The 27,485-nt window shown below is 52.6% G+C and overlaps 2 protein-coding genes across 3 annotated transcripts; one reads left to right on the forward strand and one right to left on the reverse strand.

Annotated features, from left to right (window-relative positions):
* LOC122384307 (nidogen-like) lies at nucleotides 1-27,485 on the forward strand. Of its 2 annotated transcripts, XM_043371594.1 has the most exons (34): nucleotides 1-473; nucleotides 1,544-1,680; nucleotides 7,116-7,257; nucleotides 7,466-7,674; nucleotides 8,003-8,103; nucleotides 9,096-9,236; nucleotides 9,435-9,668; nucleotides 9,969-10,169; nucleotides 10,591-10,733; nucleotides 10,902-10,983; nucleotides 11,165-11,261; nucleotides 11,579-11,766; nucleotides 12,077-12,229; nucleotides 13,070-13,198; nucleotides 16,899-17,045; nucleotides 17,381-17,527; nucleotides 18,060-18,179; nucleotides 18,478-18,624; nucleotides 18,885-19,004; nucleotides 19,645-19,791; nucleotides 20,094-20,213; nucleotides 20,525-20,748; nucleotides 21,382-21,472; nucleotides 21,776-21,970; nucleotides 22,336-22,597; nucleotides 22,887-22,998; nucleotides 23,358-23,496; nucleotides 23,794-23,931; nucleotides 24,246-24,356; nucleotides 24,526-24,697; nucleotides 25,022-25,194; nucleotides 25,505-25,613; nucleotides 26,011-26,129; nucleotides 26,450-27,485. In XM_043371594.1, the coding sequence occupies exons 1-34, from the start codon at nucleotides 264-266 to the stop codon at nucleotides 26,602-26,604; spliced, it is 5,115 nt and encodes a 1,704-aa protein (XP_043227529.1). In that variant the 5' UTR covers nucleotides 1-263; the 3' UTR covers nucleotides 26,605-27,485. The 2 variants fall into 2 exon arrangements, with proteins under 2 accessions (XP_043227529.1, XP_043227530.1); XM_043371595.1 differs by lacking the exon at nucleotides 13,070-13,198 and having other exon boundaries at nucleotides 64-473.
* LOC122384308 (talin rod domain-containing protein 1-like) lies at nucleotides 2,733-5,756 on the reverse strand. Its single transcript, XM_043371596.1, has 3 exons — nucleotides 5,473-5,756; nucleotides 4,318-4,863; nucleotides 2,733-4,020 (listed from the first exon to the last, which is right to left on the reverse strand). Exons 2-3 carry the CDS (start codon nucleotides 4,767-4,769, stop codon nucleotides 3,384-3,386), a joined length of 1,089 nt encoding a protein of 362 aa, XP_043227531.1. The 5' UTR covers nucleotides 4,770-4,863; nucleotides 5,473-5,756; the 3' UTR covers nucleotides 2,733-3,383.

The raw sequence follows: 27,485 nt of genomic DNA on the forward strand, positions 1-27,485 counted from the left end.
ACCTCGCGACGCGTCGGCGGCGGCGCGGCGCGGCGCGGCTCGGCGGCGTCCGTAGAGCCCTCTGTTTATACAGTCGAGAGCGGCGGACCGGCGGGCAGACGGCGCCTGTCCTGCTGGACCACCTCGGCAGTCCAGACGGGCCGCGACCGAGCCCCCATCGCGCGTCCGCTGCTCCTCCTCGGCAACAGACCCACGAGCGGTGCGCCGGGGTGAGCGACTGGTGAGGTGGTGATCTTTGCCAGCGCGACCGAGACGCTGCGGCGATGGGTGTGCTGTGGCCGGGACGCCCGCTGGCCCCCGCGGTGGTGCTGCTGCTGGTGATTGGTGTGCACGGGATCCCCAAGAGCGAGTTTTTCCCGTACGGTGCCGAGGTGTATGATGATGTGCTGCCTAAGAAGGACGAGATCTCCAGTCCCGAGCTCAAGTTCACCACGCCGCTGTTGTTCTACAAACAGGAGTACAACGGAGCCTATGTGAGTAGACGCGGACTTCCCTGGCGTGGGAACTTTGTAGTCAGTCTTTTATATAGTCAGTAGATTGTGATACCTTGCAATGCCGACGTGCTTAGTTTGCTTGTTTCTTCGCCATCCATGGAATTAAAACATCAGACCAAAATATGATTTTCTTTTTACCTGAACACTGGCGATTACCACTTCGCATGCCAAAGGCACGCTGCCCGAAGCAGCCTGGCGTCAGAATTGGCCACTGACAGGGACCGAGTGTCTCCTCTTCCGGTCAGGACGGGATCGCTGGCTCTAACGGCACAGCCTATCCTCCAGGCGTATCTGATGACGGTATCGGCGGCACACGGGCACAGCCTATACCCCAGGGCCGGGATGTACCGCTTTATTCTGATACTAGCTGCCGTAGCGGCGGTACAGCCTATCTTCCAAGCGAAACGCTTCATTCTGATATTGACTCGTATCGCGGTACAGCCTAACTTCCAGGCGTACCGGTGTAGGTAAAGACGGCACCGGCAGTACAGCCTACCCTGCAGGCGTACCGCGCCATCCCGTCTGCTGCCATGACACCGATAAAATTCAGAATAGACACGCAGGACTGCGGTCTGCGACAATACGCGGTATAGTCCATTTCTCAGCTATATTGCTCGGTATTGTTCTGACGTCTTTTTGGGCATTTAGAATTGACACCGCGCACTAACTAATGAAGAAATATCAATCAGGACCAAAATAATCAAGTCTTAACCTTAAACATGTAGCTCCCTGTTTGTCCGAAAAGTCTCGGCTTGGGTGGAACAATTATGTAAGGAAGGTCTTGTTCTAAATGGACAGAGTTCACGGTTATATAACACGTGCGAAGCGCCCGTGTGCCGAGTGCCCTGTGCTGCAATTCATTAGGTGTTTGTCTAAATCAAGTTATGCCGAATAAATAACATGAGCATGAACGCCGATTGCCTAGTTCTGGGGATAAAGTATGGAAGCATCTGAGAGAATGTTGAGAACCAATGGTGTGTGACAATGGAAGAACGCAGGATAACATTCAATTATGGCCGTACTAATATTTCTGTTGACTGCCTTTTCAGATAAACAGCAACGGGCTGCTGTCGTTTATGACGGAGCTGCCGAACTTTTATAACGTGCCGTTTCCTCTGGACTACCCGCTGATCGCGCCTCTGTACTCAGACGTGGACACGAGGGGCGCCGGCGACGTCTTCTACAGGTGGGTCCACCATCAAACGGCACAGCACTGACATATCACCCCAACATCAGCACATTACATGGCTCTTTCCTGGGTAGCGAACCTGGCAAACTGACGGATATAGGTAAACCAAAAAGCTATTTTTTCTGTGCAACTTGAACAGTTCCAATTATAAAAATAATAATAGTTTCATCATCGGCATTCGTAGGCCGACCACCCCATAAGCACATCACATGTCCCGTTTATCGTGTATTCATGTCAGTTCCTATTGCACATTCCTCACCAAGTAACGGCCAAGCCGCTTCAATTTGATTGGTTATTCCTCTCGCCAACTATCCAGCTCACCTCAATCCACAGCGTCCCGTGGCTGTATGACCAGTACACCCAAATACGGTCAGATTGGTCTGGTTTGGGAGCCGCTGGCCCTCCCAGGGTGACGGAAATGTTTACATTCTGGCGCTGATCTAAGTGACAACGAGTGCTCAGACAGATTCCAACAACATACCGTGATTGAATGTGCCGCCGCGCCGTCGCGCTGCTGCCATCTGAGTCAGGGTGGTTTACAGCCCTCCCAGCCCGCCGGCTGGTGGGAGACGGACCCGGCAGACACTTCTTATGACGGCGGATGTTAGTACAGGATAAAATACGGAGGCTCATAGATCATGGCCGCTGGAGTGGGGAATTCGGTCACTGGAACGGTGGCTGGCCTAGCGCGGTGGGTCTGTGCGTGCCTGGCGAGATCTGCCGCCTAGCGCTGTTGGACAAAAGGTCATATCAGATACTTCAGAGCAATCGTTATCCGAAGAGAAAGGAATGTAACGATGCCCTTGAAACTGCAGTGCAAAAGTACAACTCGACTGTCGGATGGCAGCTTTAATATGATACCATTGGTGATTGGCTGATGCGAAACTTTATCGTTACAAATAAGGTGGATTGGATAAATCAAGTGCACTTCATTCCATATGCAAAAAGGGACAGAACATAAGAAGGGTAAAACAGGAGGTAGCAGTTTCGACGTTTAGGTAGGTATGTTTAAAGTCAGCCAGGATAGAGCATGGACAACAAACGTCGCATTTCAGTGACCAGTATCGTCTTTATTCCGACTGTTAACGTTTATATTCCGTTCCGGTTCAATGCGCGAATCCAGAGGTAGACGGAACCGTCTCCAGAGAGCTGGTGAAGTACCTTCCATCGCAGATCGGGTACTTTTCCTGTCAAGAGCCCTGGCCCCTGGAATGTGAACACCATGCACTGACACTGATATGTCTATATAACTGGTCCATGTATCGAACACCTCTGGCCTCTGGGTAATCCTATCCTCTTTAGGTAAACGCATTTATCGTTATCATTTACATAAGTGCAACGTTGCTATGTATGTTAGAGTAGCCTTTTCAGAAAACTATGAGTGTATCATCGCTTCACACATAAATGCAAGAGTACCTATTTGTAAAATGGGCATTGGACCTGCCCTGACAATCTTGTCGATAATCCAGCAGAATGCATAGTTACCAAATTAGTATGCTTTAGCCCTGCGTGTCGGTTCCTGTCACACTCTAGCTGTCACATCTCGTAGCCGGGCACTCCGAGCGCCTGGGACAGCTGCACGCACGCGCCTTCATTATAACCTCCTGACATCTAGCGGTCACATCTCGTAGCCGGGCACTCCGAGCGCCTGGGACAGCTGCACGCACGCGCCTTCATTATAACCTCCTGACATCCAGCGGTCACATCTCGTAGCCGGGCACTCCGAGCGCCTGGGACAGCTGCACTGACGCCTTCATTATAACCGCCTGGCACTGCTGGACCCGCAGCCGGGTCGCTCCCCGCTTCCTCTCCCCCTCGGTGGCCAGTCGGCGCACCAGAGAGCACACCAGCACACACGGCGACACGATACTCATACAGGCGCTGAAGAGGTCGTGCAGGGCGTCCCGGGCCGGCTCGGTCAGCCGCGCCGGGCGGCCGGTCAGAGAGCTGTCCTGGGTGGCAAACACCACCAGGGAGTTGCAGGCGGCCACCAGGCTCTCGGCGAAGAGGTGGCAGGCCGGCAGACTGCCGCGGTCGGTAGTCGGACCGACAGAGAGGTTACCGTTCCTGTCCCCGTCGGTATGTTCGCTGATGCTGCCGTCATCTTCACAAGAGGAGGCCGATAGTTTAGCACTGGCCTGAAAAGCCTCCAGTGCCGCGCTGGCGGCCCGACCACCCTGCAGCAGTAGCTGGCGCGTGCAGGGGTGGTCGACCCGCTGGGCGGCGGCGGTGCAGGCCTCGATGAGGCTGACGGCGCTCTCGCTGGTGACTGAGCACAGTTCGGAGAGCAACGAGGCTGGCATTGAGGAGTGAGAGTACAGCTTCAGAATGGAGCACCTGCGGCAGAACGGGAAATGAAAATTAATAAATAGTTTGATCACATTCATTGGATTGAGTGGCGTCCAACATGAAGACGGGTGATGCTTGCCATTACCGAAAATGGGCACGACTAAATAGTTTCCTGCTTCCAGGTTTTAATAAGGCGACCAAAGAGCGTTGAAAACCCAAATAAGTCTAATGGAAACCGCATCTAGTGAAATTTCGGTAGAAGCTCTTGAAACTGCCCAATTTGCCCATATGCGGCCCGAACTTCACGTTCCCTATATCGAGTGCGGCACACGTGGATCCACGTACCCGGTGTCCACCTCGGCGGCGGCGCGGCACAGCTGGTACCGGTCCACAGGTCCCTGGAGCGCCGGCGCGCAGCCGGGCAGCGCCACAGCTGCCAGGTATCCGGCCTCTGCGCAGCTCTCGGTCAGCGCCACGCCGAGCTCCCCAAGCTGCGCCAGCGCCTGTGTCACCCGGTCGGCGTGCCCGGCACCGGCCTGCAGCAGCGCCGCGATGTCCCTGGCCACCAGGTAGAGGGCCCGCGCGCGGCCGGCCGCCGCGTCCCGGCAGCGCGGCAGCGGCGGACCGCCGCCGGCACCGCTGACCGGCCGCGCGTCGCTGGTGAGCAGCAGCAGGTCGGCGGCGGTCTGTAGCCGGCGCTCCACGGCGTCACAGGCGGCCGCCAGCCGGGTGCCGGCCGCGCCGGAGGGCAGCGCAGCCGGCGGGGAGCGGCAGCCCGTCCCGGAGCCGGGAGCCATCCGCAGCAGCGAGAGGACCACCGCGTTACCCACCGTGACGCCGGCCGGACCCTGTGAGGACGGGAAACAACTTCACCGTGGCGCCGGCCAGACCCTGTGGAGACGGGAAACAACTTCACCGTGGCGCCGGCCGGACCCTGTGAGGACGGGAAACAACTTCACCGCGACGCCAGCGAAGTCTGTACAGAAAAAAAAATGAGAAGAGAGTGACGAAATCTCTAGTTTCCTGACTGCATTTGGATGCATTTGTATCAACAAGATTTGGCATTTCCAGTGTATGAGCGCCGATGACGTTATGGTACGTCACGCCAGCTGACTGCGGACGTGACGTGGCGATGATCTGGTTTACCCCAGCCGTGACGACCCCGGCCGTTCAACCGTTTGTGACAGTCATGTCATGCGGATGGCCCGCTGACACGAAACACGACCGAAAGCTGTTTCGCAACTAGCTTGAGATTGTGCGAACTTGAATGAAATAGACGGCGCGTTTCAACGATAGAGGTGCGAATGTAACAGTCACCAGTATAGCTCGGACAGAGGTTATGGATAAGTGTGTCGTAAGTTATATCAATTTTACAGCATTCACATAACTGATCGTACCTAGTAAATGCATTTGAAACGTAGCCGCACAGATGCACCAGATGGAAATATAAATGAGACATAAGCAAAAAAAAAAAAAAGAGTTGAACAAAAATATGCTTACTGATCACTGCTGAATGTCTCTTGGCTTCCTGCACTAAATCTTGTCACATTTGGTAAATCAGCTCGCTTTATTCTTCGAAGAAAATATCGATGACGGCCCTGTCTTCACATGCCACTCTGAGCTTGGTTAGTGAGATACCAACTGACCAAGTCGACACTTCTGATCGTTCCAAAAAGCACCCAATTCTCACGTACTTTTAAGATCAGAAAGCAGGGTAAGATTACACACTGGTACGCTTTTTGAACGGGTCTCTGAAGTTGAACTAAAGCTGCCGCTGCACCGCGATCCATCCACCCTCACACACAGCACGGAACTGGACAGAGGTTGACCCCACCCCGCCAACAGAGAGGTGTGTTGCCGGGAATACGTGACGGGTCCGCGCCCCACCCTACCCCGCCCCGTCCCCGTCCCGTCCCCGCCGGCACCCAACCGTGACCTGGGCGGGTGGACTGCTGCCACGCCCGCCCCATCCCGTCCGGCCCGGCCGGCAGCCGCCATCCCCGGCCGCCCAGCCGATGGTCGTCACTTGTCAGCTAAACCCGAATGAATAGTTGATTATCACCGTGGATACTCCCCATGTAGATCTTCCCACATAGCTTCCCATAGCTAGAGATCCGTTGATTGATTCGTTTAGGATGTCGCATTGCCGCATTGTTACATATTTCCGAATGCTTGTGAACAGCAATGCGTTAGTGCTGATGTATGTATAGAGGACCGACGGGAACAAAGCGGAGGATAGTGTCATTGGCCGGTGTCAGTTCGTCAGCCGGACCGGACTGCGGGGAAAACAATACGTTCACTGCTAGTGCAATGACCGACGAATGCCGGGCGGAAACGTAACGCATTGCGAAGCCCTAATGATTGAGCGCAAACCAGCAAATACACCTCAATAAATGCATCCTAAGCTTCCCTTGACTTCAATAAATTCGTGCGCAAGTACTAATTGGCTCGAATAGTTGAGTTGGCCCTGACCAAATTTGGCAGCTGTGACCTCCATCCGGCGCGCTCCAGCAGATGGCAGTTTAGTGTGAACCCGTGTGTGACCCCTACCCATGAACTGTGGCCATGTGGACTGGCTGGTGCAGCGGTATTGGTGAATCATCACAAATGTTACCGGTTGGTGTAAACACGACGCGACCGCGGAGCGGGATTTCGAAATGAGTCCGCATCCTTGGTCCTAATCGATAAACAAACGATTGGCATCTATCGGTTAGTGAAGGTAAGGGTATTAAACCTTGCTTGGATGATGAACACGACCAAATAGAAAGACATGATCTACGATACCGTTTATCATAAAAAACACTGTAAATAAATCCGAGTTATCAATCCGTACCATTAGGTCACAGACCACACCACCGCGATGCTCTCTCATTGTGAAATAGAGCCCCAGATGTCACTGGCGCCACGTTCAATAAGTTACGCCGTGTCACAGACGACGGCTCCCCCGTCACACAGTGTAACAACGTTTCCCTTCTACTCCACAGGGTCACAGTTTTGCCTGTAACACAGCGTAACAGCGTTCATCTCTGCGCCTCAGGGTCACAGTTTTGCCCGTAACACAGTGTAACAGCGTTCCTCTTTGCACCACAGGTTCACAGTTTTCCCTGTCACACAGTGTATCAGCGTTCCTCTCTGCACCGCAGGGTAACGTACGAAGAGGACGAGCTGCGTCGGTTCGACGAGCGGATAGCGCGCTATTTCAGCGGCGGGGCTAGCTTCCAGAGCCAGGAGCTGCTGGTGGCCACCTGGGACGGCGTCGGCTACTATAACTCCAGGGCGGACAAGGTGGGGTTGAAAACTAGCTGACATTTATGTGTGAGCTGTGGATGGGTTGTTAATCTTATCCGAATATCAATTCCAGCAGCAAAGTTAGCAGATATGGACCCTAACATTGGCGTACGTACGAAGTAACTCGTGACAAGGACCAGCCACATAGCCCATTTTCAACTTCTTGCAACGATCTTGTCTGACCGTTACCGCCGCGCCGCCGCAGACCAACACGTTCCAGCTGGTGCTGGGCTGGAACGGTCGCGAGACGTTTGTCCAGTTCCTGTACGCTGACGACGGTATCCAGTGGATCGCTGGGGAGGGGAAGACGGCACACCACAAGGATGCGCGCGGCCAGGCGGGCCTCATCAGCGGCGACGGACGGTACACGGAGCTGCGACACTCGGGAACCGACCAGGTCCGGCATCTGGACAGGTCAGTGATGGGTCAGATACCCCTGGGCAGGTCAGTGACAGGTCAGATACCCCTGGGCAGGCCAGGGACAGGTTAGATACCCCTGGATAGGTCAGTGATGGGTCAGACACCCCTGGACAGGTCAGTGACAGGTCAGATAGCCCTGGACAGTGGACAGGTCAGTGAAAGGTCAGAAACCCCTGTACAGGTCAGTACAGGTCCGTGGCAGGTCAGTGACAGGTCCGTGGCAGGTCAGCGGGAGGCCGTTCAGTGACCGGAACAAAGGCCATGTCTTTTTTTCTGGAATGAGCCCTCATTGACCAAACTTCGCTCTTGATTTCTTTTCCAGGTTGTCCAACTGCCAAGAGGCGGGAGTCTACATTTACAGGATCGGAAGAATTGAAGGAAATAAATTGGATGAACCCGACATCAATGTTGGATCCGGTCCAGGTAAGGTGAATGAAGTGATTTAGCAATGACCTGTTACAGGCTTATTTTTATGAAGGAATGGAAAAATAAATAGCGTTGATTCATTTTCACCGGCTGCATCGTACTTAATGCTTATGTCGAGGTCTATAAGTATATTATATACATACTGAATCTTCGAAATTAGTTATTAACAATCATATACCACTATAACAACATCGTGGCTAGAGACTAATCAATACCCCTAATTTCACTCACCAACCTCACTCAGTCCACTGTTCACCACCGTAGGTCCCCGCTGCTCTGCCAGTCTCTCCCACGTGCTGGCACCCACTCGACAAGCCCATGAGCCATGTCATGAACCGACCCATCCTGCCCCTCCCGACCCACCCCTCCTCGCCGGGACCCCACTGGGCGGGGCCCGACATGGCGCACTATTTATTTTCCATGTCGGACTGGGCCGGCGGTCACTAATGGTCGAGCTGGCACCGACGCCGGTCCGCGCCGTCACGGGTCACGGCCGGGACGGAACATACTCGGTCACAGCGCACCTACTCATGTGTGAGACACACTGAACGCACACGGACACGCCCTCTTTCTCTCTGAGCTCTCGCTTGATTTTCTGGCTTACACTGTATACGCACTGGTTAGAATTAATGAATAACACTCTCATCACCAGGCCACAAAACATAGATGAGCTTCATTACATCGTAAAGACCTAGACACTTCCGGGTATTAGCAATAGCCTTTGCTAGCCAGTGACCATGTTTATGTTACATGAGTCAGACGTCTCGTCCTCTCTAGACCATACTCAGTCGGTGAGCTCATCTTTAAACTCACACTTACCACACGACCCCTGGCCCGGGCCGGTGGTCGAAATATCCACACTAATACAGGCTCGATTTACAAAGACCGGGACCTAACCTTGCGTGGTTGACTGTGTGGTGTGTATTGAAAGACAACAAACATGAAGACTTGAGCAGAGTGTCTGGTAACAGCCAGTGTTTCCCCCGCAGCCAGTCTGGAGCAGTCGGCCACGTGCGCCACGGGAAGCATCACGTGCCACTCGGAGGCCACGTGCCACGACCACGAGGACGGATTCTGCTGCGTCTGTAACGCCGGCTTCTACGGCAACGGAAAAAGCTGTCTGACGCGGGGTGAGAACTGAGTAGGACTTACATTAATTTGACATTTAGAAATAAATATAGCCACTAGCCAGTCGTATACTAGTATCATATTCGTGACGTTTTGATCATGTGGCTAAACTATTCATAACCGTGTCACGACTTTGATCGGGTAGTAAAATACTCCCTGACGGGATTCGAACCCGCAACCTTTCCCTTCCTCGCCGCCAGACGAGCCGCTGCGTATCATGGGCGATGTGTTCGGCACGCTGAACGGCTTCACCATCGACGGCCAGCAGCTGCAGGCGTACGCGGTCGTCTCGGACGGCCGGTCCTACACCAGCGTGGCCAAGGTGGTGGCCGAGCTGGGTTACGACTTCCAGACCCTGATGCCAGTCAGCGACATCGTGGGCTGGATGTTCGCCAAGCCCGCCACCGGCGTCCGAAACGGATTCCAGATGACCGGTGAGGAATTAAAAATAACTTCGGAGCGAGAATTACAGTGGTGCCGGTGCGATTATCTTACGGATGCCATTGACAATTGCGCTAAAGATCGTAGAGGAACGACAGCCTGCTAAAAAGCTTACTTTCCTTGTTCTTGGAATTCGAATGATTCACTTCATGCTGGATCGTAAATGACAAGGCAGCCATCTGCAAGCACTCGATAACCCCTGAATGTGCCGCCATTCTGCAATGACTCTGCAAACTGTCTCTGCCGCCGTTCTGCATTGACTCCGCACTGACTGCTGACTTCCTTCCTTTCAGGCGGTGTGGCCAATGCCACGATCGACGTGGACTTCCCTCAGACGGGCCACCACGTGGTGCTACAGCAGGACTTTGGCGGCCTGAACGTGTTCAACCACCTCAGCGTGGAGACGCGTCTGAACGGCGCGGTGCCGGCCATCGCCTTCGGAGAGAAGGTGGAGATGGACGGCTACACCAACACCGTCGTCAGGATCGGCAGAGGTCAGTGGAGCGTAGAGACGTCGTCAACGCGGTCCCTTAGTGACATCGGAGCCCAAAAAGTTGGATTTTGCTCTATATCTTGGTGCTACTGATCATTGAGTCCATCGCCCAACATAATCAATGTCACATCGCTTACCTATCGCGACTCGCAATTTCGCCTCCTGAACATGTGACACCCTACATCGCTATCTCTTCGACTCATAACGCACCGCACTGCTGTCTCTTTGGGTTTAAGTAAACACTTTCTGGACCTCCACCTCACTGACCTCTGCAACCGTGTCCCTCCCCTCTCCCCGACCTGCACCCCTTCGCCCCTCTGCCCCGCACTGACCTCTGTTACCGCGCCCCTCTCCCTTCACTGACCCATACCATCGAGCCCCGCTCCTTCACTGACCTCTGACTCTGCGTCCCTCTGCTCCAGGTCGTCTGAGGATCACCTCTCAGCGTCAGTTCCGCCAGGCGGGGAACGCCATCAGCATCCCGATGAACCTGGAGGCAGAGGTGCAGTTCGACGAGTGTCCCTGGCAGCCGGAGCAGGAGGAACTCAACCAGCTCAGACACATCGTGAGTCGGCCTGAGTTGGTCTCACGGAGGAGGGAGGGGGAGGGATCGACTGCGCAGCAAAGAAGTAGCCGGTCAGATGAGGGAGGAACAGACTGGGAAGCCTCGGCACTGATGAGTAACTAATGTATTTGAATTTCACCTATGATATTTACTTATATTCGTTGGCAGGTTGATCGGAACTTCATCGTCTACGAAGAACCGGAGCAGATTGTACGTTTCGCCAGCTCAAACAATATCGAGGCGATATCAGGTAAGGTTGAGATTTTAAAGCTACGAAGCATTACACAATAATCAAATAGTTTGAATAGATTTGAATATATTGTTATACGGAGTCCTTTAGCAATTCACTCCGCAATCTAGCCAGCTATAATCAGTGCATGTATCTAAAGAGCAAAGACACATGAGTTCCGTGAACCCCTTCCCTTCGACAGACGAGAGTCCGTGTAAGGACGCGGAGAGGAAGTGCGGCCCCAACTCTGTCTGCACGCCGGAGGGACACAGCGGCTACCGGTGTGACTGCCGACCCGGGTGAGTGTAGCTGAAACAACAGGATATCTACGAGCACTGCTGCATGACATATGGAGGTGCAGCTTTTTGAAGAAAAAAAAAACATGACCATACCAATAGGCAATAGACGACCGCTTCTTGAAGGAAATGTCTGTCAATTTACAACTTTTTTGTAATTAACCTTTACCTCATGTTACTGTGTATGATACATATGTAGACAGGTACGAAATATTCCTTTCACACACGACAATCAGCTATTGAAAACACCGTAATGCAAATCCCAGCGTCAGACTTCCCTCAGCCCTCGCTCATCCAACGCCTCCACCCATGTCCCGCAGGTTCACGTACGAGTACCGCGAGGGTCCGTCGGACGTGCCGCCGGAGGAGCTGCGGATCTGTGTCGACATCGACGAGTGCCGTCAGGGCGAGGACAACTGTCACGAGCACGCCATGTGCACTAACGAGTTCGGCAGCTACTCCTGTCTCTGCATGCCCGACTACACCGGCAACGGACAGAACTGCGAGAGTGAGTCGGGCGGGGAATAGTAGGAAAGGAATCGCAGAGAAAGGGTAGGTCTCGTCAACGGATTTTGGTCTTCTCGAATAAGAAATTGCTCCTGGTTTGGCAAGTAAATGCCGAATTTTCAAAACCATTGCCAAGAGAACATTTGTAGACAATTTGGATACCGAATATATAAAACGCTCGAACTGACCTGACTTCCAGTGCCTGAACAGTAAACCGTCAACACTGACCAACCCGGGCCCCGGTGCTTGTCCAATGTCCAATGATCACCGCTGGTGTCTCCCGTCTCGCTTATGACCCCCCACCCCCGCAGAGTTGCTGAGCTGCGCGGACCTCACGTGCGGCGAGAACGCCGCCTGCTACGAGTACAGCCGCGGCAGTCCGGTGTGCGAGTGCGACATCGGCTTCACCGGAGACGGCACCCACTGCGAGGAGGTGGTGACCCCGGCACCATCCGGAGCGCCAGGTGAGGGGGACGATAGAGGGAGGGGAGGGAAAGGAGGGACCCCGGCGCCCTCCCGAGCGCCATGGAGGGAGGGAAGCTGAGCCTGGCAGCGGGGAAACCAGCTCCGGGAAAAAGCAAAGGCGAATCAAACGGTATATAACAATGAGTCGAAAAATGCCTAATTGTGATTCATTGGCTCCAACAATCCATGCACTACGCTCGGTGCTAAAATCTTGCTTGGAGGGCATTGGTGCTACTCGGATTGTAATGCAATCTGGTAAGTACTTAATGCTAAATGGCTCCAAAGTCCAATCTATACAAACATTCCATGCTTCGGGGTACTCGTATGTAACCAGCCTCCTGACGCACGGCAATGACCCGCATGACTCAGAGCGATACCGTGTTGAGAACATGACGGTCCACCGGCCGTCGCTATCGCTGTCCGCAGATAGGGTGTCTATCGCTCTATCTAATGCTTACGCTGCTATCTGACCACGAGTACAGCGCACATACCTGCTCTGGGGCTGAGGCTGTCGGCTGAATCACTCACTACTGCCTGGCTTATGCTGATGTTATGGCTAAAAATGTGCGGATGCTGAGCGTTGAATGCATTGTGTTGTTTTTCACTACTGTGTTTTAAGTGTGCTCGGTACAATGCACACCGGTTAGAGCATTTCTAACTAATTTTTGCAGTAACAATCTAGGTTAGAAGTGCAGCACTCCCGTCATTTCTTCTCCCAAAATATTTCACGTTTAAATCACCCGCTGAGGTGAGTTGACTGACGGAAGTAAGCTGTAGCTCTGCGGAGGGTGACCTGGGGTGAGCTGGGGTGAGTCAGCGGCCCCTGACCGCCGCCACAGACGCGTCCTGTCGCAGCTCGTCCGACTGCGGTCTGAACGCCGAATGTCAGTTCAGCGAGTGGCAGCAGCGCGCGCTCTGTGTCTGCGCTCCCGGCTACACGGCCCAGGCCAACCGCTGTGTGGCCACCGGTGAGCGGCAACGCAGAGATATATAGAACAGATAACTGGACACATCAGTAGAAACTAGACCTGAACTAATCAGCCAGCAAACAATTACAATAGATGACAGAAATATACAATAGACAATAGATAGTAGACAGTAATGGAACACAAATTTTAGATATGCAGCTTAGATTACGGTTGTGTGATGCTTCTACATTGATGTAGAAGCATCACACAGAAGCATAGGTTGTACTAGGGTTACCCGCGTGCTCCGCAACGCTAAGGGGGGATTTTTTTGACCCGTGGGTTGGTCTGTGTCGATTTGGTTGGTAAATATCCATTTCGTTCGATTGCTTTTTGACGGCCAAGCATTTTGTAAGAAAACAAAAAGATACATCGCATCGAGGTGCCCGTGTCGTATTATCATGCGTTCTACTTTAGAATGATTCGAAAACTGGCGTGAAGTCTTTTGAGGGCCATCGATGAATTTCGCTAAAAATGACAATGTAATGGTTTGGAACATTTACATTTTTAAGGATACTGTTGCTAATTATGCAAAAATGAAGAGTGAATATTGGACAGAATTGAATGCTCTATCCAATGGTACCATATTCAATTGCCAAAGGTATCAGGTTATGCAGCAAACCCCGTGTGATTAATAAAGTGGCACAAAATTGACAAACACCATTTTCTCCTGTGATTTGCACCACCTTGATTTGGATCAATCAGCTTTTCATAATTTTTATATGAGAGGCGGTACCTTTCTCTTGCAAATAGGCGTTGATTCAACTCGCTCCATTTAACGGTCACCTAAAAATAAAATTAATTCAAAATCCCTCAAAAACCGCAATTTTTCAAATAAAAGTGCCCTCTCCGGTGCACGTGGCGCGTACTATCCTCTGCATTGCACACCATTCAATAGCCCGTTCAATTCTGTACACGATGCTGTTTTTCCCGTGCCGGTCGGATCCCTGGTCACCAAGATATTGCACGGGAACTGGACCCGTGTCGGCCAAAATTAGCCATTTTCGCCCGATTTCGCACGCCGATTTATACATGTAAAGTCTATGACGCGAATTTGCACTTTTTGAGCACGCACCACGCGCTCCCTATCGACCCGATCGAGCTGAGACCCCTCAAAGGCACGTCGCGCATCCTTGATCTATGAGTTGTGCAAATTTCACCGGGCTAGGTGCAACGGTCTGGCCTGTAGTCCACGCAAAGCACGACCAAGTCGGGACCTCGGTAACGGACAGACGCACCCTCCTCAAATAGTAATATAGACAAGCGGCTGCGCCACTTGCTTTGCTGCGTGGTAGTAAAAAATTGCGGCACCAGCCAATTTGCTTTCGAATGGTGTTCGTTTCAAATCGATGTGTCGTCTAAAAGCATAGATATGGACGGAAATGTGAACGGAATTAAAAAAGAACTGTTCTGAGGGCTTTGTTGGATGAAATTTGGCTGATATGGGGTCAAGACGGGTCAAAGGGGTCAGCCCCGGTCAATTTGGGTCAGGCAAGGTCACAAAGGTCACCTCTCGTCCGATGGAATCAGCCCGGGCCACTGTTCTACTTTTGCCTCCACCACTACCCCTATCCCTACCCCTATCCCTACCACTACCCCTACCACTACCACTACCCCTACCACTACCCCTACTACTACCCCTACTACTACCCCTACTACTACCCCTACCACTACTACTACTACCCCTACCACTACCCCTACCACTACCCCTACTACTACCCCTACTACTACCCCTACTACTACCCCTACCACTACTACTACTACCCCTACTACTACCCCTACCACTACCACTACCCCTACCACTACCACTACCCCTACCACTACCCCTACCCTAACCCTACTACTACCCCTACCACTACCACTACCCCTACCCCTACCCCTACCACTACCACTACCCTACCTCTACCACTACCCCTACCACTACCCCTACCCCTACCCCTACCCCTACCAACACCGCTGGGTCATGTCAGGTCACAGAATAATTGGATCCAATCAGTACTAAAGTATTAGACTTAAAGTGTTCCCAGCCCTGTTCCTATTCGTGCAATTCCATTACCCTTAATCGAATTTGTCGGAAATGGCGCTTTGTGGCAAACGTGGCGCATTGCGGCAAACGCGGCGCATCTGAACCTGTTGGTTGAGCATGCATCCTGGCACCAAATTGTACCCACATCGGACCATATTTGACAAAACTGTGCGATTTGCGGCAAAAATGACGCCCTCAGATAATTGTGACGCATTGCGGCAAACGCGGTGCATTTGTAAACTCGTATCACAAATTGTTCCCATTGAACGAAAATCAACACATTCTCTCGCCACTTTTTATTCAAATTAAAACTTGCCCCTCCGCCAATGCGAGGCACCCGCCACCGATCGGCATGCATTTAGTCCACAAAGTTTGTCGACCCCGGCTCTCAATGAAGATATACGAACCGATGAAAATTTCATTGGCGTTCTTCCAGCGCGCCCCACGCGCGAACCGTGCACCCCAGCGAGTCGGAACCTAGAAATGGCGCTGACCCGTTCTGTCACCTAGAAGGTGTGCAAATTTCAACTTCCTACGACTTACCGTCTGCCCTGTAGGCGAGGTTAATTGAACCCACTACACGATGTGCGGACACACAGACTCACAGACTCACAGACGGATTCTGTTAGAATAGTAAGTTAGATGATGTAGAAGTGACTTCGATTGGTTTCAAAAGAGGTGCCTAGGTAAGATATACGCCCTCTAAATTTTATTTTCGGAATATTTCTCGCAAAAAGTAGCTTATGTTAAGTTGACATGCCAAATTATGTCAATATTTGAGACCTTTAATGCTTATTTCCCTCCAATAGTTGAAGTTACCAAGTTCTTTCTGTTTATTCTTCTTAGCATGCCGAACATTAACAAATTCAATGATTTCTTGCCATGGAATCATGTGTTGTTTATTCCGCTTGTTACCTGTAGAATGTAGATTGCATTTTACAAATACGTGAAATGTAGATGCAGTGTAGATAGATAAAAGCATGAGTTGTACTGATATGCATGTAGATGTAATGTAATATTATTCTTAGGCCTAACTACATAGGGAGGAACGATCATCCCAAAAAGATAAGGCGGATACAATCGCGACTACTATCATACCACAATTCGTTCTTTCCTAAAACTATCCGAGAATGGAACCAACTTGATGTAAATTTAGCCGCAATAGAGACGCTTTCTGACTTCAAAGCGATGTTGTAATGTGTGTACTTGTAGTGTATAATGTTGTGTTCGATGTGTATTTGAAAGAGGAGACTCATGCTACGACCAATCCAGACGAATCGAATTTAGTACGATCCGCCGACCATCACCAGGACCTACCAATGGTATTTGTGATGTTTTTCTATGAATACAATGAATACAATGTAGATATTTCCTGCTTTGTGATTAGCGATCGAAATCTTCATCAGCGCGGTACAAACCATTCAGCATGGAAACCTTTTGGATCTAAAGGCACACAGTTAAATTGGTAGACCTCCAAACTGATAAATTGATAGACCTCCACAATACCTAGAGTGTTGTTAATTAGCGTGGTTCACATTCATGCACATTTTTGCATTTTCATTATTGATAAACGTTCATCGTGACGCCTCATTAGCTCGTTGTTACACAGCACACTGCTCTGCCCCCCCCCCCCCGTCACCGCTTCACCACCCCTCCCTCCCGGTTGGCCGGCCCCAGACACGACTCCGGGACCGTGTGGCGACTTTTTCTGCCACTCTCACGCCTCGTGTGTGGAGGTGGAGCTCGGCAGACCGGGCTGCGTGTGCGACCCGGGCTTCTACGGCAACGGACTCGAGTGTCGCGCCGCCGAGCAGCAGGGCAACCGTGAGTGACGGGAGTAGAGAAAGACTGAGGGAATCGTGATTAGGTAGAATGGACAGGTCGTCAGCAGACCAACGATAATGCATTTGGAGCGGCGAGAGGGTTGATATGTCGCAAGTTGTGTGGGGCGTATTTATGTGTGGGTAAAGTGAGAAAACTACGTCACCCTGCCTACATTATAAATATGACCTACGGTCACAATGTGTGAATGTAATCAGAGGGAAATTATATTCTAGGCAACAAAATACAGAACAAATCAATGACAACAGCGACGAAATATGACATGAACAGCGAGCTTTAACATTAATGATGTTGACAGACATATTTCTCTTCTCCAGTATGCCAGTCGGCCAACGACTGCGGGCCTAACGCCGAGTGCATCTTCGCCGACTGGGCCGGAGGCAACGTGTGCGTCTGCCTGCAGGGCTACTTCGGCGACGGCATGCGCTGCGTGGTGGCCACACCGCTGGCCGTGCTCTGCGGCGGTGAGTAAGGACGGGGAGAGGGGAATAAATCCTCCAATCTTCATCTCTTTCGGTCGATTGGTAACTGCATGTTTGAGTCCAGCCAAGGCGCAGTAGTTACACTCCAAATTGTAAATGAAAATGAGCAAGACTAGGAGCAAGAAGATAATAAAAGCATTATCAAATGCTGGTATAAAACACGCCTTCCTATATACAACTCCCTCGGTACATGCATTCGCCGCCGCAACGGAAAGGAATCAGCATAAGCCGTCACCCTATGCTAGTTCTCCCGCTGCACCATAGATGGCGCTGGTAGTCGACGCCTGCAGGTAGGCTGTACCGCAAAGCTCCACACCTGTATGTAGGCTGCGCCGCAAGGCTCCCTACAGTCCGGCGAATGCGTGGCGTTGAGGCAAAGTAGAGCTGATAAAAAGGAATATTTGGATGCTGGAAAACTACGCTACTTAGACAAAATATGCATATGGTTTACAAGTATCACAAGCAATGACCAATGATATCTGATGTCATTGCTATCTCTGCGTGTTTTCTCCAGGTGTCGAGTGCCACCCGGCGGCCGAATGTGTGGAGCTCGAGGGAGTACCGCAGTGTGTCTGTAACGCCGGACTCCAGGGAGACGGCTACACCGTCTGCAAGACGCAGCCCGTCGAAAAGCGTGAGTGCGGGAGTCGGGCCCACCCAATGGGCTGCAAATGTAATTGAACGGTCACTCAATATGATTGGTGTCTGGTGATGCTCTTTTGAGCTAAGCGGATATAATATTTCAATTCAAGTGGATACTTTTTGAAATCGCCTATCAATGGACAATGCATTTTGATGGTATTGTGAAATAAGAAAAAATATAATCACAGTACCTACTGTACGTACATAAATATATGGGGCGACCTCAGTTCGTGTTGTGTAGTGTAGTTAAAGCGTTGGCACTGACAATTCGTCCCGCCGCCCGCCCGCAGGTTGTGACACGTTCGCCGACTGCGGCCCCAATGCCGAGTGCGACTTTGCCGACTGGCTGGGCGCCAACATCTGCTTCTGCAGGGCGGGCTTCTTCGGCGACGGCGTCAACTGCTCCGTGGCCACCACGGTCGCAGTGCTCTGCAGAGGTACGCGCACGACGGGGGACGGATAGCGGACCAATGCAGATTTGTGAGTGAGTGATAGAATAAAATGGAGTCGTTGATCATTGAATGAAAAGAATGGATGAAGTGGATATTGCCCGATCACTTTGAAAGTGACTGTCTCCTTACATCCACTCTTTTAACGGAAAACATATTCAGTCATGGACCTATAAAACCGTTTCGAATAGACCATCTGGATTCTGGGACCAGTGTCTGTGACCAATCCTCTCTGTCGCCGCCGGCAGACGTGACCTGTCACGAGCACGCCGAGTGTCTCGAGTACGAGGTCAACAACCCGCAGTGCGTCTGCAATGTGGGCTACATCGGCGACGGCGTCAACTGCGAGGCCGCCCCGGAGGACATCCGTGAGTTGGAACTGCCATTCGGGATTCTTATTCTTTAAGGTTAGGAGGCTAAAGCGGCATAGGGCTCTTAATCAATAGTCCTCAGACTTAAAGGAAACATTAAGTCCACTACCATGAAGTCCGCTATAATACACCTCGCCTCGCTAGCCGTTCTAAACTGCAATTCCGTTTCTCAGTCGACTACAATTCATACTGTATGGCTCTGTTTGGTGACCCCTGCCCTCCCCAATCTCCACAACGCTTGAGACAGACGCACAGTGTATGACTTTGTTTGACCTCTGTTGACCTATGCTGATCGCTGCCTTGCTCCCCACAGCCTGTGAGACGGACGCCCAGTATGACTCTGTATGACCTCTCGGTGACCTCTGACCTCAGACCGCTGCCTTGCTCCCCACAGCCTGTGAGACGGACGCCCAGTATGACTCTGTATGACCTCTCGGTGACCTCTGACCTCTGACCGCTGCCTTGCTCCCCACAGCGTGTGAGACGGACGCCCAGTATGACTCTGTATGACCTCTCGGTGACCTCTGACCTCTGACCGCTGCCTTGCTCCCCACGGCGCGTGAGGCGGACGCCCAGTATGACTCTGTATGACCTCTCGGTGACCTCTGACCTCTGACCGCTGCCTTGCTCCCCGCAGCCTGTGAAACGGACGCCCAGTGCGGCGCCCACTCCACCTGCGTGTACGCCCCGTGGGTGGACCGCTACGTGTGTCTCTGTGACCAGGAGTACGTCAGGGAGGGCGGCCAGTGCGTGTTCGTCGGCCCCATTGTCGACCCCCTCCCAGGTGAGGTGGAGGGCGGGTCCGAGGGTGTCTCCAATATCCAGCCTTTGAGCATCAATATGTGTACTTAACACCTTATGCAAAAAGTTGCAGGTTTATATACCTTCACGCGTTTCATACGTGTTGTGTCGAGAATTAGGGTGAAAACTGGTGTCTCTCTGCATAGCACAATACTTTGTTTAATGCTGGATGACTACAGAACACGTTTGGTATAAAAAAGTGCTCTCTAGACTTTTTTCTGACGACTTTTGACCCTGACCTTGTGACCTTTGACACTGTTCGCACTGTCGATCCGCTGCCCGCAGGAATGGGTGGCTGTCTGCAAGACTCGGATTGTGCCGTCGGAGAGATCTGTGACTACGAGGTGGCGACGGGTCTGTTCGTGTGTATGCCGACGCCGACAACGGAGCCCAGCCCGTCAGCCGGTGAGAGCACATATAGCTACCGACATCGTACAGCCAGCGAGGGTTTACCGACCCGTTTACATTGATTTCTACGTTGTGTAATTATGTCCCTCGTTATGACATCGTATGTCGAGTTTGTATCACCGTCTGCGGCTATGAATATGTTTGTGTCCGTGACTGAACGCAATGACGTGCTTATGACATGTGACCATGACTGCACGCTGTGACTGTGACTGAGCTCTGTGACTGTGCCTTTGTGTCTGTGACTGTGGCCTGTAGCTGTGACTGCACTCTGCACACTGTGACTGTGACTACTGACTCGTGACCCACAGCACCGTCGCCGGACCGCGACTGCTCCGTGGACAACATCTGCTCAGAGAACGGCGTGTGTGGGTTCGACCTGACGGCCGACCGGTTCGTCTGCGCCTGTATGGAAGGCTTCGAGGGTGACGGCTTCAACTGCCAGCCGGCGACCACGCCGGCGCCGGAGGAGCAGCCCTCGGAGACGCCGGAGGGACAGCCCGAGGGACCAGAGGAACCCGAGGCAATTCCGGAGGTGAGGCGTCAGATCACTGGGCTGGAATAGGGGATTTGGGGCCCGGAGGGCGGCGAAAGGCACTGGGCTTTATTTGATGTTGCGAATAGTCTGAGGAATGAAGCAATGAATAACATAAAACATATTGCTTGGGTCATTTTGGAAGCATGAATCATTGACAAAATCCATCTGGTCAAATCACGTCTGTCATGGGCGCTCGCACGAAGGATCACAGTCTTGACCTAAACTCTGTCGAGTTATAGAGAGTGGACCTGACCTGCCTGTTCGGACAATTGGACCACACTCTCTGTTGTCCTGAACAGAGACCCCCGCCGTATTACAGAGGTTGGACTCGACGTGTGTGTTCGGACAATGGACTCTCTCACACTCACTCTCACTCTCTCACACCCTCTCTGCTGTTCTGATCTGTTCCGTTCCGTATTACAGAGGATAGACTCGACGTGCGTGTTCGAACGATGAAGCACACTCTCTCACTCACTCACTCTCTCACATACTCTCTGCTGTTCTGATTTGTTCCGTTCCGTATTACAGAGGGTGGACTCGACGTGTGTGTTCGAACAATGGACTCTCTCACACTCACTCACTCTCTCACACACTCTCTGCTGTTCTGATCTGTTCCGTTCCGTATTACAGAGGTTGGACTCGACCTGTGTGTTCGGTTTCTGCGTGTGTCCGGACGGCTATCAGCTCACAGACGATCAGGAGGAGTGCTTCCTGCTAAAAGGTAGGATCGGAGTGTATTAAAATGGAATCGGGAAGTGCCATAGGGACCGAAAGGAGTGTCTACTCTTGAAAGGTACGACTGAGATGTATCATGCTGGCATCAGACAAAGTTGGAGGGACCAGAAGAAGGTATTGTTTGTGCGAAGGCACTGCTGGAATGCATTTGAATTGAAAGATATGCCCAGGGGAATCACAAGTACAAAGAACAACTCTCAAGTATAGGCAGCCTTCTCTTGTGGCTGCGTTTCCTCCACTGCTCTCTCCCTCACCCTCTCCCCCTCCCCGTTCGCTCCTGTACGGACAGATGACGAAGATCAGACGCCCCTACCGTACTGCTACGACGGCGCCTGCTACTGTCCCGTCACCTACCGCTACGACAAGGTCATGGAAAAGTGTGTGCCTACTGGCGAGGGAGAGTACGACACCAAGGGTCCCAGCGGCACCGACGGAGAAGAGGGAGAAGCGGGAGAGGAAGTGGCGCCCACCGCAGTCACTGAGGGTGAGAGCTGGATGTGACTTATATAGCTTTGGAATAACATTGGTTTACGGTCACTTTTTATGTGAATTCCAAAGCAAAAACCTCTGTACTCACCCTCGGAGACGTCATAGACCTGGCTTGTGGAGACTTGCAAACAAAGGTTCTCGTGTTCTCGTGGAATGTTATTTTACCCGTCAGCCGTCTCCGAATTCTTTTTTGTCGCGCATGGGAGTTCACCGCCGAACATGTAACGTAACGATGTGGCCGATTCCTCTCATTGGTTCGCTCATACACAGCTCGGTGACGTGACCCTCCCCTGTTCCAGCTCCGTCCGAGGTCCCGGAGGTCCCCGAGTGCCGCGGTGACGTGACCCTCCCCCGTTCCAGCTCCGGCCGAGGTCCCAGAGGTCCCCGAGTGCCGCGGTGACGAGGACTGCGACGTGCACGCTCTCTGCTCCTACAACGCCACCAACGGTCGCTACCAGTGTTCGTGCTTCCCCGGCTACACGGAAGATGGCTCTGTGTGCACGCCCGACCCGAACGCCGACTGTTCCGTGCTGAAGGACTGCCACAAGGATGCTACCTGTGTGTACGACCAGGATGCCGACCGCTACCACTGCCAGTGCCGCCGAGGCTACGAGGGAGACGGGTAAGTAACCACTGAGCTGGGTTTGACAGAAATGGTGTGCAGTGGCGAGTCTTTTTGCTGTCAAAATTTAGGTATAGCTGAAGTTCTCTGAACACAAGAGCCATACCGCCATCCATCATGTAACCCATGCCAGCATCAGGGGTTCACATTTAGTTACTCCTGGCAGCTAACACAGCCATAAAATATTGCGGCCATGAGACCATGATCCATGATGCGTATATAAACGACCGTCTACCTGACGAGATTTCCCTGCCACCCGATCGTCTTCACCTCCGTCTTCCACCGGCAGCCGTCAGTGTGACGAGGTGGCCATCAGTTGTAATATCGTCAACAACTGCGGAGAGCGGGCCGAGTGCATGTACGTGCCGGAGGAGCTGCGCTTCAGCTGCCGGTGCCGACCGGTGAGTGAAGGCGGAGAGCTCGTTAGTCGTTGCCGCCCTTTATGTGAGCTTTCAGCTTGGTGAGAAAGTGCAGTGGTGCTCAGTTTGTGCGCTGAGTGCAATGAGCTCATTAGACCTAGTGATCCCGAAAAATTAACCGAGCAAGCTCAGTGACACTTGATGAGTGAACACTCAACATAACGAGCTTAGCGAGTGAGCTGAGTAAGTTTAGTGGGCGCAGTGAGTCCATTGAGGCTTGGTGACGTGGGTTTCGGTGACTCTTATGACATTGATGAGCTCAAAGACTTGAGTGAGTCCAGTGACGTTGCCAAGTGCCATCAATTTAAGCCTCCCTCCAACCCTCCGCCTCTCGCTCGCAGGGATTCTCCGGTGACGGTTACACGTGCCGGCCCAGTATCAGCTGCTACGACGAGCCCACTCAGTGTGACGTCAACGCTGCCTGCGTGCCCGACCTCGACGGCTTCCGCTGCGTCTGCCTCAAGGGATTCGTCGGTGACGGTATGTGACTACGCTGCACTGGCGCTAGAATCACATACCGCACTCGTCGATCGATAATATAATGCAGTTGATCCATTGGGAAAGTCGCTCAGTGCAGCTCAAGCATCATTATGTCGATGAGAAAGTGCAATAAGCCAACCAAACATGCGGATAATGAAGTGCATTTCAGATACCGAAAATAAGATTTACGTTTTTTATCCGGCATCAATTTAGAACGTTTACATTAAGGCACTTTGACCACTGCGCCCTGCAGATACACCAGCTCCTGACAAACGATTTTATGTTTATGTGTCGCAGGTCGCCGCTGCAGCCCTGCACCGCGCCACGAGGGCGGCTTCCTACTGCTGAACCAGGGCTCTGCCATCGTGAAGGTGCCGTTTGAGGCTAGGAAGCGGGGCCGGCCCATCATCCTGGAGCCGACACAGACAGCAGTCGGTCAGTGAAGGTTTGAGGGACGGCCGCCAGGTGGCAGGCAGGTCGGCTGGGTCCGGGCCGGGTGTCCTTATTTTGGGTTGATTGGTGTCAGTGCATACCTATATGAGGCGATGCTCAGAAAAACCAGGAGTTGCTATGCTTCCTTTGTTATATAAGGTGTCACGGACCCATCTTCTTAAAACGAAGTATATGTATAGTTGTTTTTATATCTTGCAATGATCGGTTGACCTGCAAGCATTTGAGATTCCCTCCAACATGGTCTGAGGTCACGTGACTTGCGGTCGATGGTCAATCACCTCTCCTGGTTCTGACAGGCATCGACACAGACTGTCTGGACGGCCGTATCTTCTGGAGTGACGTGGCAGGGAGGAAGATCAAGGCGGCCGCCTACAACGGCTCCCAGAGGGTCGACTTCGCCATGGGAGGTGGGTGAATATTCCAGAGAGGTTCACTTGTGTATCATAGACATATCATAGACAGCGGCAATGAGCTATCACAGTAATGGGCTTCGGCTACTATAAGTTCCCAGTTGTCTCAGGCTCTACCACCACTGGCCGAGTTCCCGCTCGCTAACAGAGCGTCTCTCTCCGTCAGGCATCAGCTCCCCAGAGGGCGTGGCGGTCGACTTTGTGTCCCGTAACGTGTACTGGACAGACTCAAGCCGCGACGCCATCGAGGTGGCCAGTATCGAGACGGGCAACCGGTTCACCGTCATCAGCAGCGGCCTGGTCAACGTGCGCGGTGTGGCCGTCCACCCGGGGCGCGGGTAAGGAACGGTCCACCAGGGACGGTTTTCCAGGGGCAGGGGTAGGGAACAGTCCACCCGGGACGGGGGTAAGGAACGGTCCACCAAAGACTGGGGTAGGGAATGGGTCACTGAGGACAGGAAGTAAGGAACACTACACCAAGGGTAGGGTAGGGAAAGACAGGAAACGGTGACATGTCAGTCACGTCTGGCTGGCAGGCTCAACGTTACAATATTATTAAGTGGTAAACAAGAGCCTGAAGCGTCAATCGTTAGCGTTATCAATAACCCTTACACACTGATCTCTTCACGTCACCCCCCCCCCCCACCCCTCCCCTCGAGCAGCACCATCTACTGGGCCGACTGGAACCGTCGCGAGCCGCGGATCGAGCGCGCCGCGCTGGACGGCTCCAACCGGCAGGTGCTGCTGGACGCGGAGCTCGGTCTGCCCAACTCGCTGGCCATCGACTTCGCCACGGACGAGCTGTGCTGGACCGACGCCGGCACCAAGAGCGTCGGTACGGCGGGGTAGAGGGGGATGGGGGGATCAGAGGGGAGGGGAGAAAGGCAGAGAGGCGCGCAGGCAAGGGGAGAGAAAGGGCGGGCGTTATTTTGATCGCACATACTTTAGGTATGGACGCTTTACATAATTATACTGGCCTGCATGTATAAATCTCTATCTGTGATTTGTTATGTGTGTGATCTTACAGGGCAGAATTTCATGCTCGGAGAGTAGCACAAAAGAAGATTCAGTAAGACTGTACGACATCTCAGCGCCTCAGTCGCGCGCCGTCCAATGACCGATATGTCCGTTCAATTTGCCGGCAGAGTGTTTTTCGCTGACGCACCGGACCCGCCGGCTGGTGGCTGACGGCGCCAGCTACCCCTTCGGCATCGCCATCACTGACGACAACATCTACTGGACCGACTGGAACGAGTGAGTACTGCATCTACTGGACTGACTGGAACGAGTGAGTACTGAGTGCTGGACCGACTGGAACGAGTGAGTACTGAGTACTGGACACACTGGAGAGCAAGTACCGGTCTCTGACAGACTGGAGCGAGTGAGTACCCATCTACTGGACTGACTGGAATGAGTGAGTACTCTCTAATGGACCGACTGGAACGAGTGAGTATTGAGTACTGGACCAACTGGAACGAGTAAGTACTCTCTAATGGACCGACTGGAACGAGTGGGTCTTGCAGCCCGATGAGGCAGAATTCGCTCTCCTATGACAAACTGAGTTTGCGCTGTATGCTGTGTCAAATTTAACTGTGAGCCTGGTCAATTCAGAGCCCCACAGACACTGACACTCGTTCGCTCTGATCTACAGTAAGAAGATCCACGTCGTGAACAAGGCGACGGGCGAGCGTGGCAAGTCGCTGCGGTCGGTGCTGGGGACGTCTGGGAAGCTGTATGGACTGGTGGCTACGCCTCGGACCTGTCCTCAGGGTAAGGAGCACTGTATTCCTCCTCTCCTGGGGTGGGTGCTTCGTCAGGGACGGCTGGGCTCAGGGAGAACGTGTTGAACAAGGTCCAAAGGAGTTTGCGGCTTTTGCCGCCATACATGGCCAACTCTGTGCGGGCAGCTGATGGATTTCAAGCAAAGGCAGATAAAATGGGTTGCTGAATACTACTGGAGCCATGATTAGCACGCAAAGGAGGCTCCAGTACCATGTCGTACGTACCTTGCGTCAAACCGAAGGGATGAATGTGGGACGTGATAAACAGCTTTCAACGGCAGTGGATACTTACCATTGTTTTCTTTTCAGTGACGAACGTGTGCGGACGTCAGAACGGCGGCTGCCCGGCCGAGCAGCTGTGTCTGCCCACGGACGGCGGAAGTCGAGTCTGCACCTGCCCGGACCAGTACGTCACCGAACCCTCGGGCCCGTCCATCTGCCGACAAAACGGAGACGGCCGCTGAGCGTGACACCTACCGGCCCGATCGGCCTGCCACCTACCGCCAACTGCGGGACACACGCTAAAAGTCCTACAGTGGACTTTGTGCTGAAAGAAGAACGCGGATGCAGTGTGCTGTTACTGTTCGAGTGAAAGGAAGCAATGGCAGAAGGAAGCAACTAGCCTATAGTAGCAATGTGCGTGAGCGCAGCTAGTGAGAAAGTGGATGACAGAGCTTGTGAGTACTTGTGCGTACTAGCCCCATCAACTAAGGGCGCATCGCATTACGTAAAACGAGCGGATGGCAACGATGATCGTAAACAGCGAAAAGCGCACGCCCTGAGGTAGTCGTTTAAAGAGTGATGTACCTTTGTACCGTTTTTGGAACATCATGCATTTATGGGTCAGCCATTTCACTGCCAAGCTTCTGCATACCGCTTGTGTTTTCTTTGCGCGCCTCATCGTCGATTTTGTACTTCAGTTTTTTTTTTTTGCAATGACACTATTATTGGGTATTGGCCCTATATTCGTTTAATGCAACCTTTCCTCCTAACATACATATGGCATGTTAAAAGATCGATTTGATATACCTAGTTGATACGCTGCGTCCTATACCCACCTAATGTGTCCTGAAAGATCATTGTTCGGTTTCAGGTGTGTAAGGCACAGATATAGGTCTAGTTCTGTCGTTAGTTGGCACGGGAATGATGCCCCTTAGTGCCATGCCTCCCGTTTGTTAGATTGGCCCGTCTGTGTGCGATAGAGCCCTCCTAACGTCCTAGGTCGCTGTCACGGTCCTCGGTTGGCGCGTGCGGGCTAAGAAACGGCGACCTTCAGTAAGCGTGTACTGTTGTGCCTTCACAGGTGTTTGAGGCCGGCCTGCAATACACATCAGAGTACACAGTC

The sequence above is a fragment of the Amphibalanus amphitrite genome, unplaced genomic scaffold, assembly GCF_019059575.1.
Source record: "Amphibalanus amphitrite isolate SeventyFive unplaced genomic scaffold, NRLGWU_Aamphi_draft 000186F_arrow, whole genome shotgun sequence".
Classification (NCBI taxonomy): Eukaryota; Metazoa; Arthropoda; class Thecostraca; order Balanomorpha; family Balanidae; genus Amphibalanus; species Amphibalanus amphitrite.

Coding starts and splice junctions, on each gene's coding strand:
- LOC122384307 (XM_043371594.1), top strand. CDS start 264: ATGGGTGTGCTGTGGCCGGGACGCCCGCTGGCCCCCGCGGTGGTGCTG. Junction 474..1,543: donor AGGAGTACAACGGAGCCTAT/GTGAGTAGACGC, acceptor CTGCCTTTTCAG/ATAAACAGCAACGGGCTGCT. Junction 1,681..7,115: donor GCCGGCGACGTCTTCTACAG/GTGGGTCCACCA, acceptor TCTGCACCGCAG/GGTAACGTACGAAGAGGACG.
- LOC122384308 (XM_043371596.1), bottom strand. CDS start 4,769: ATGGCTCCCGGCTCCGGGACGGGCTGCCGCTCCCCGCCGGCTGCGCTG. Junction 4,021..4,317: donor GCCGCCGAGGTGGACACCGG/GTACGTGGATCC, acceptor GTTCTGCCGCAG/GTGCTCCATTCTGAAGCTGT.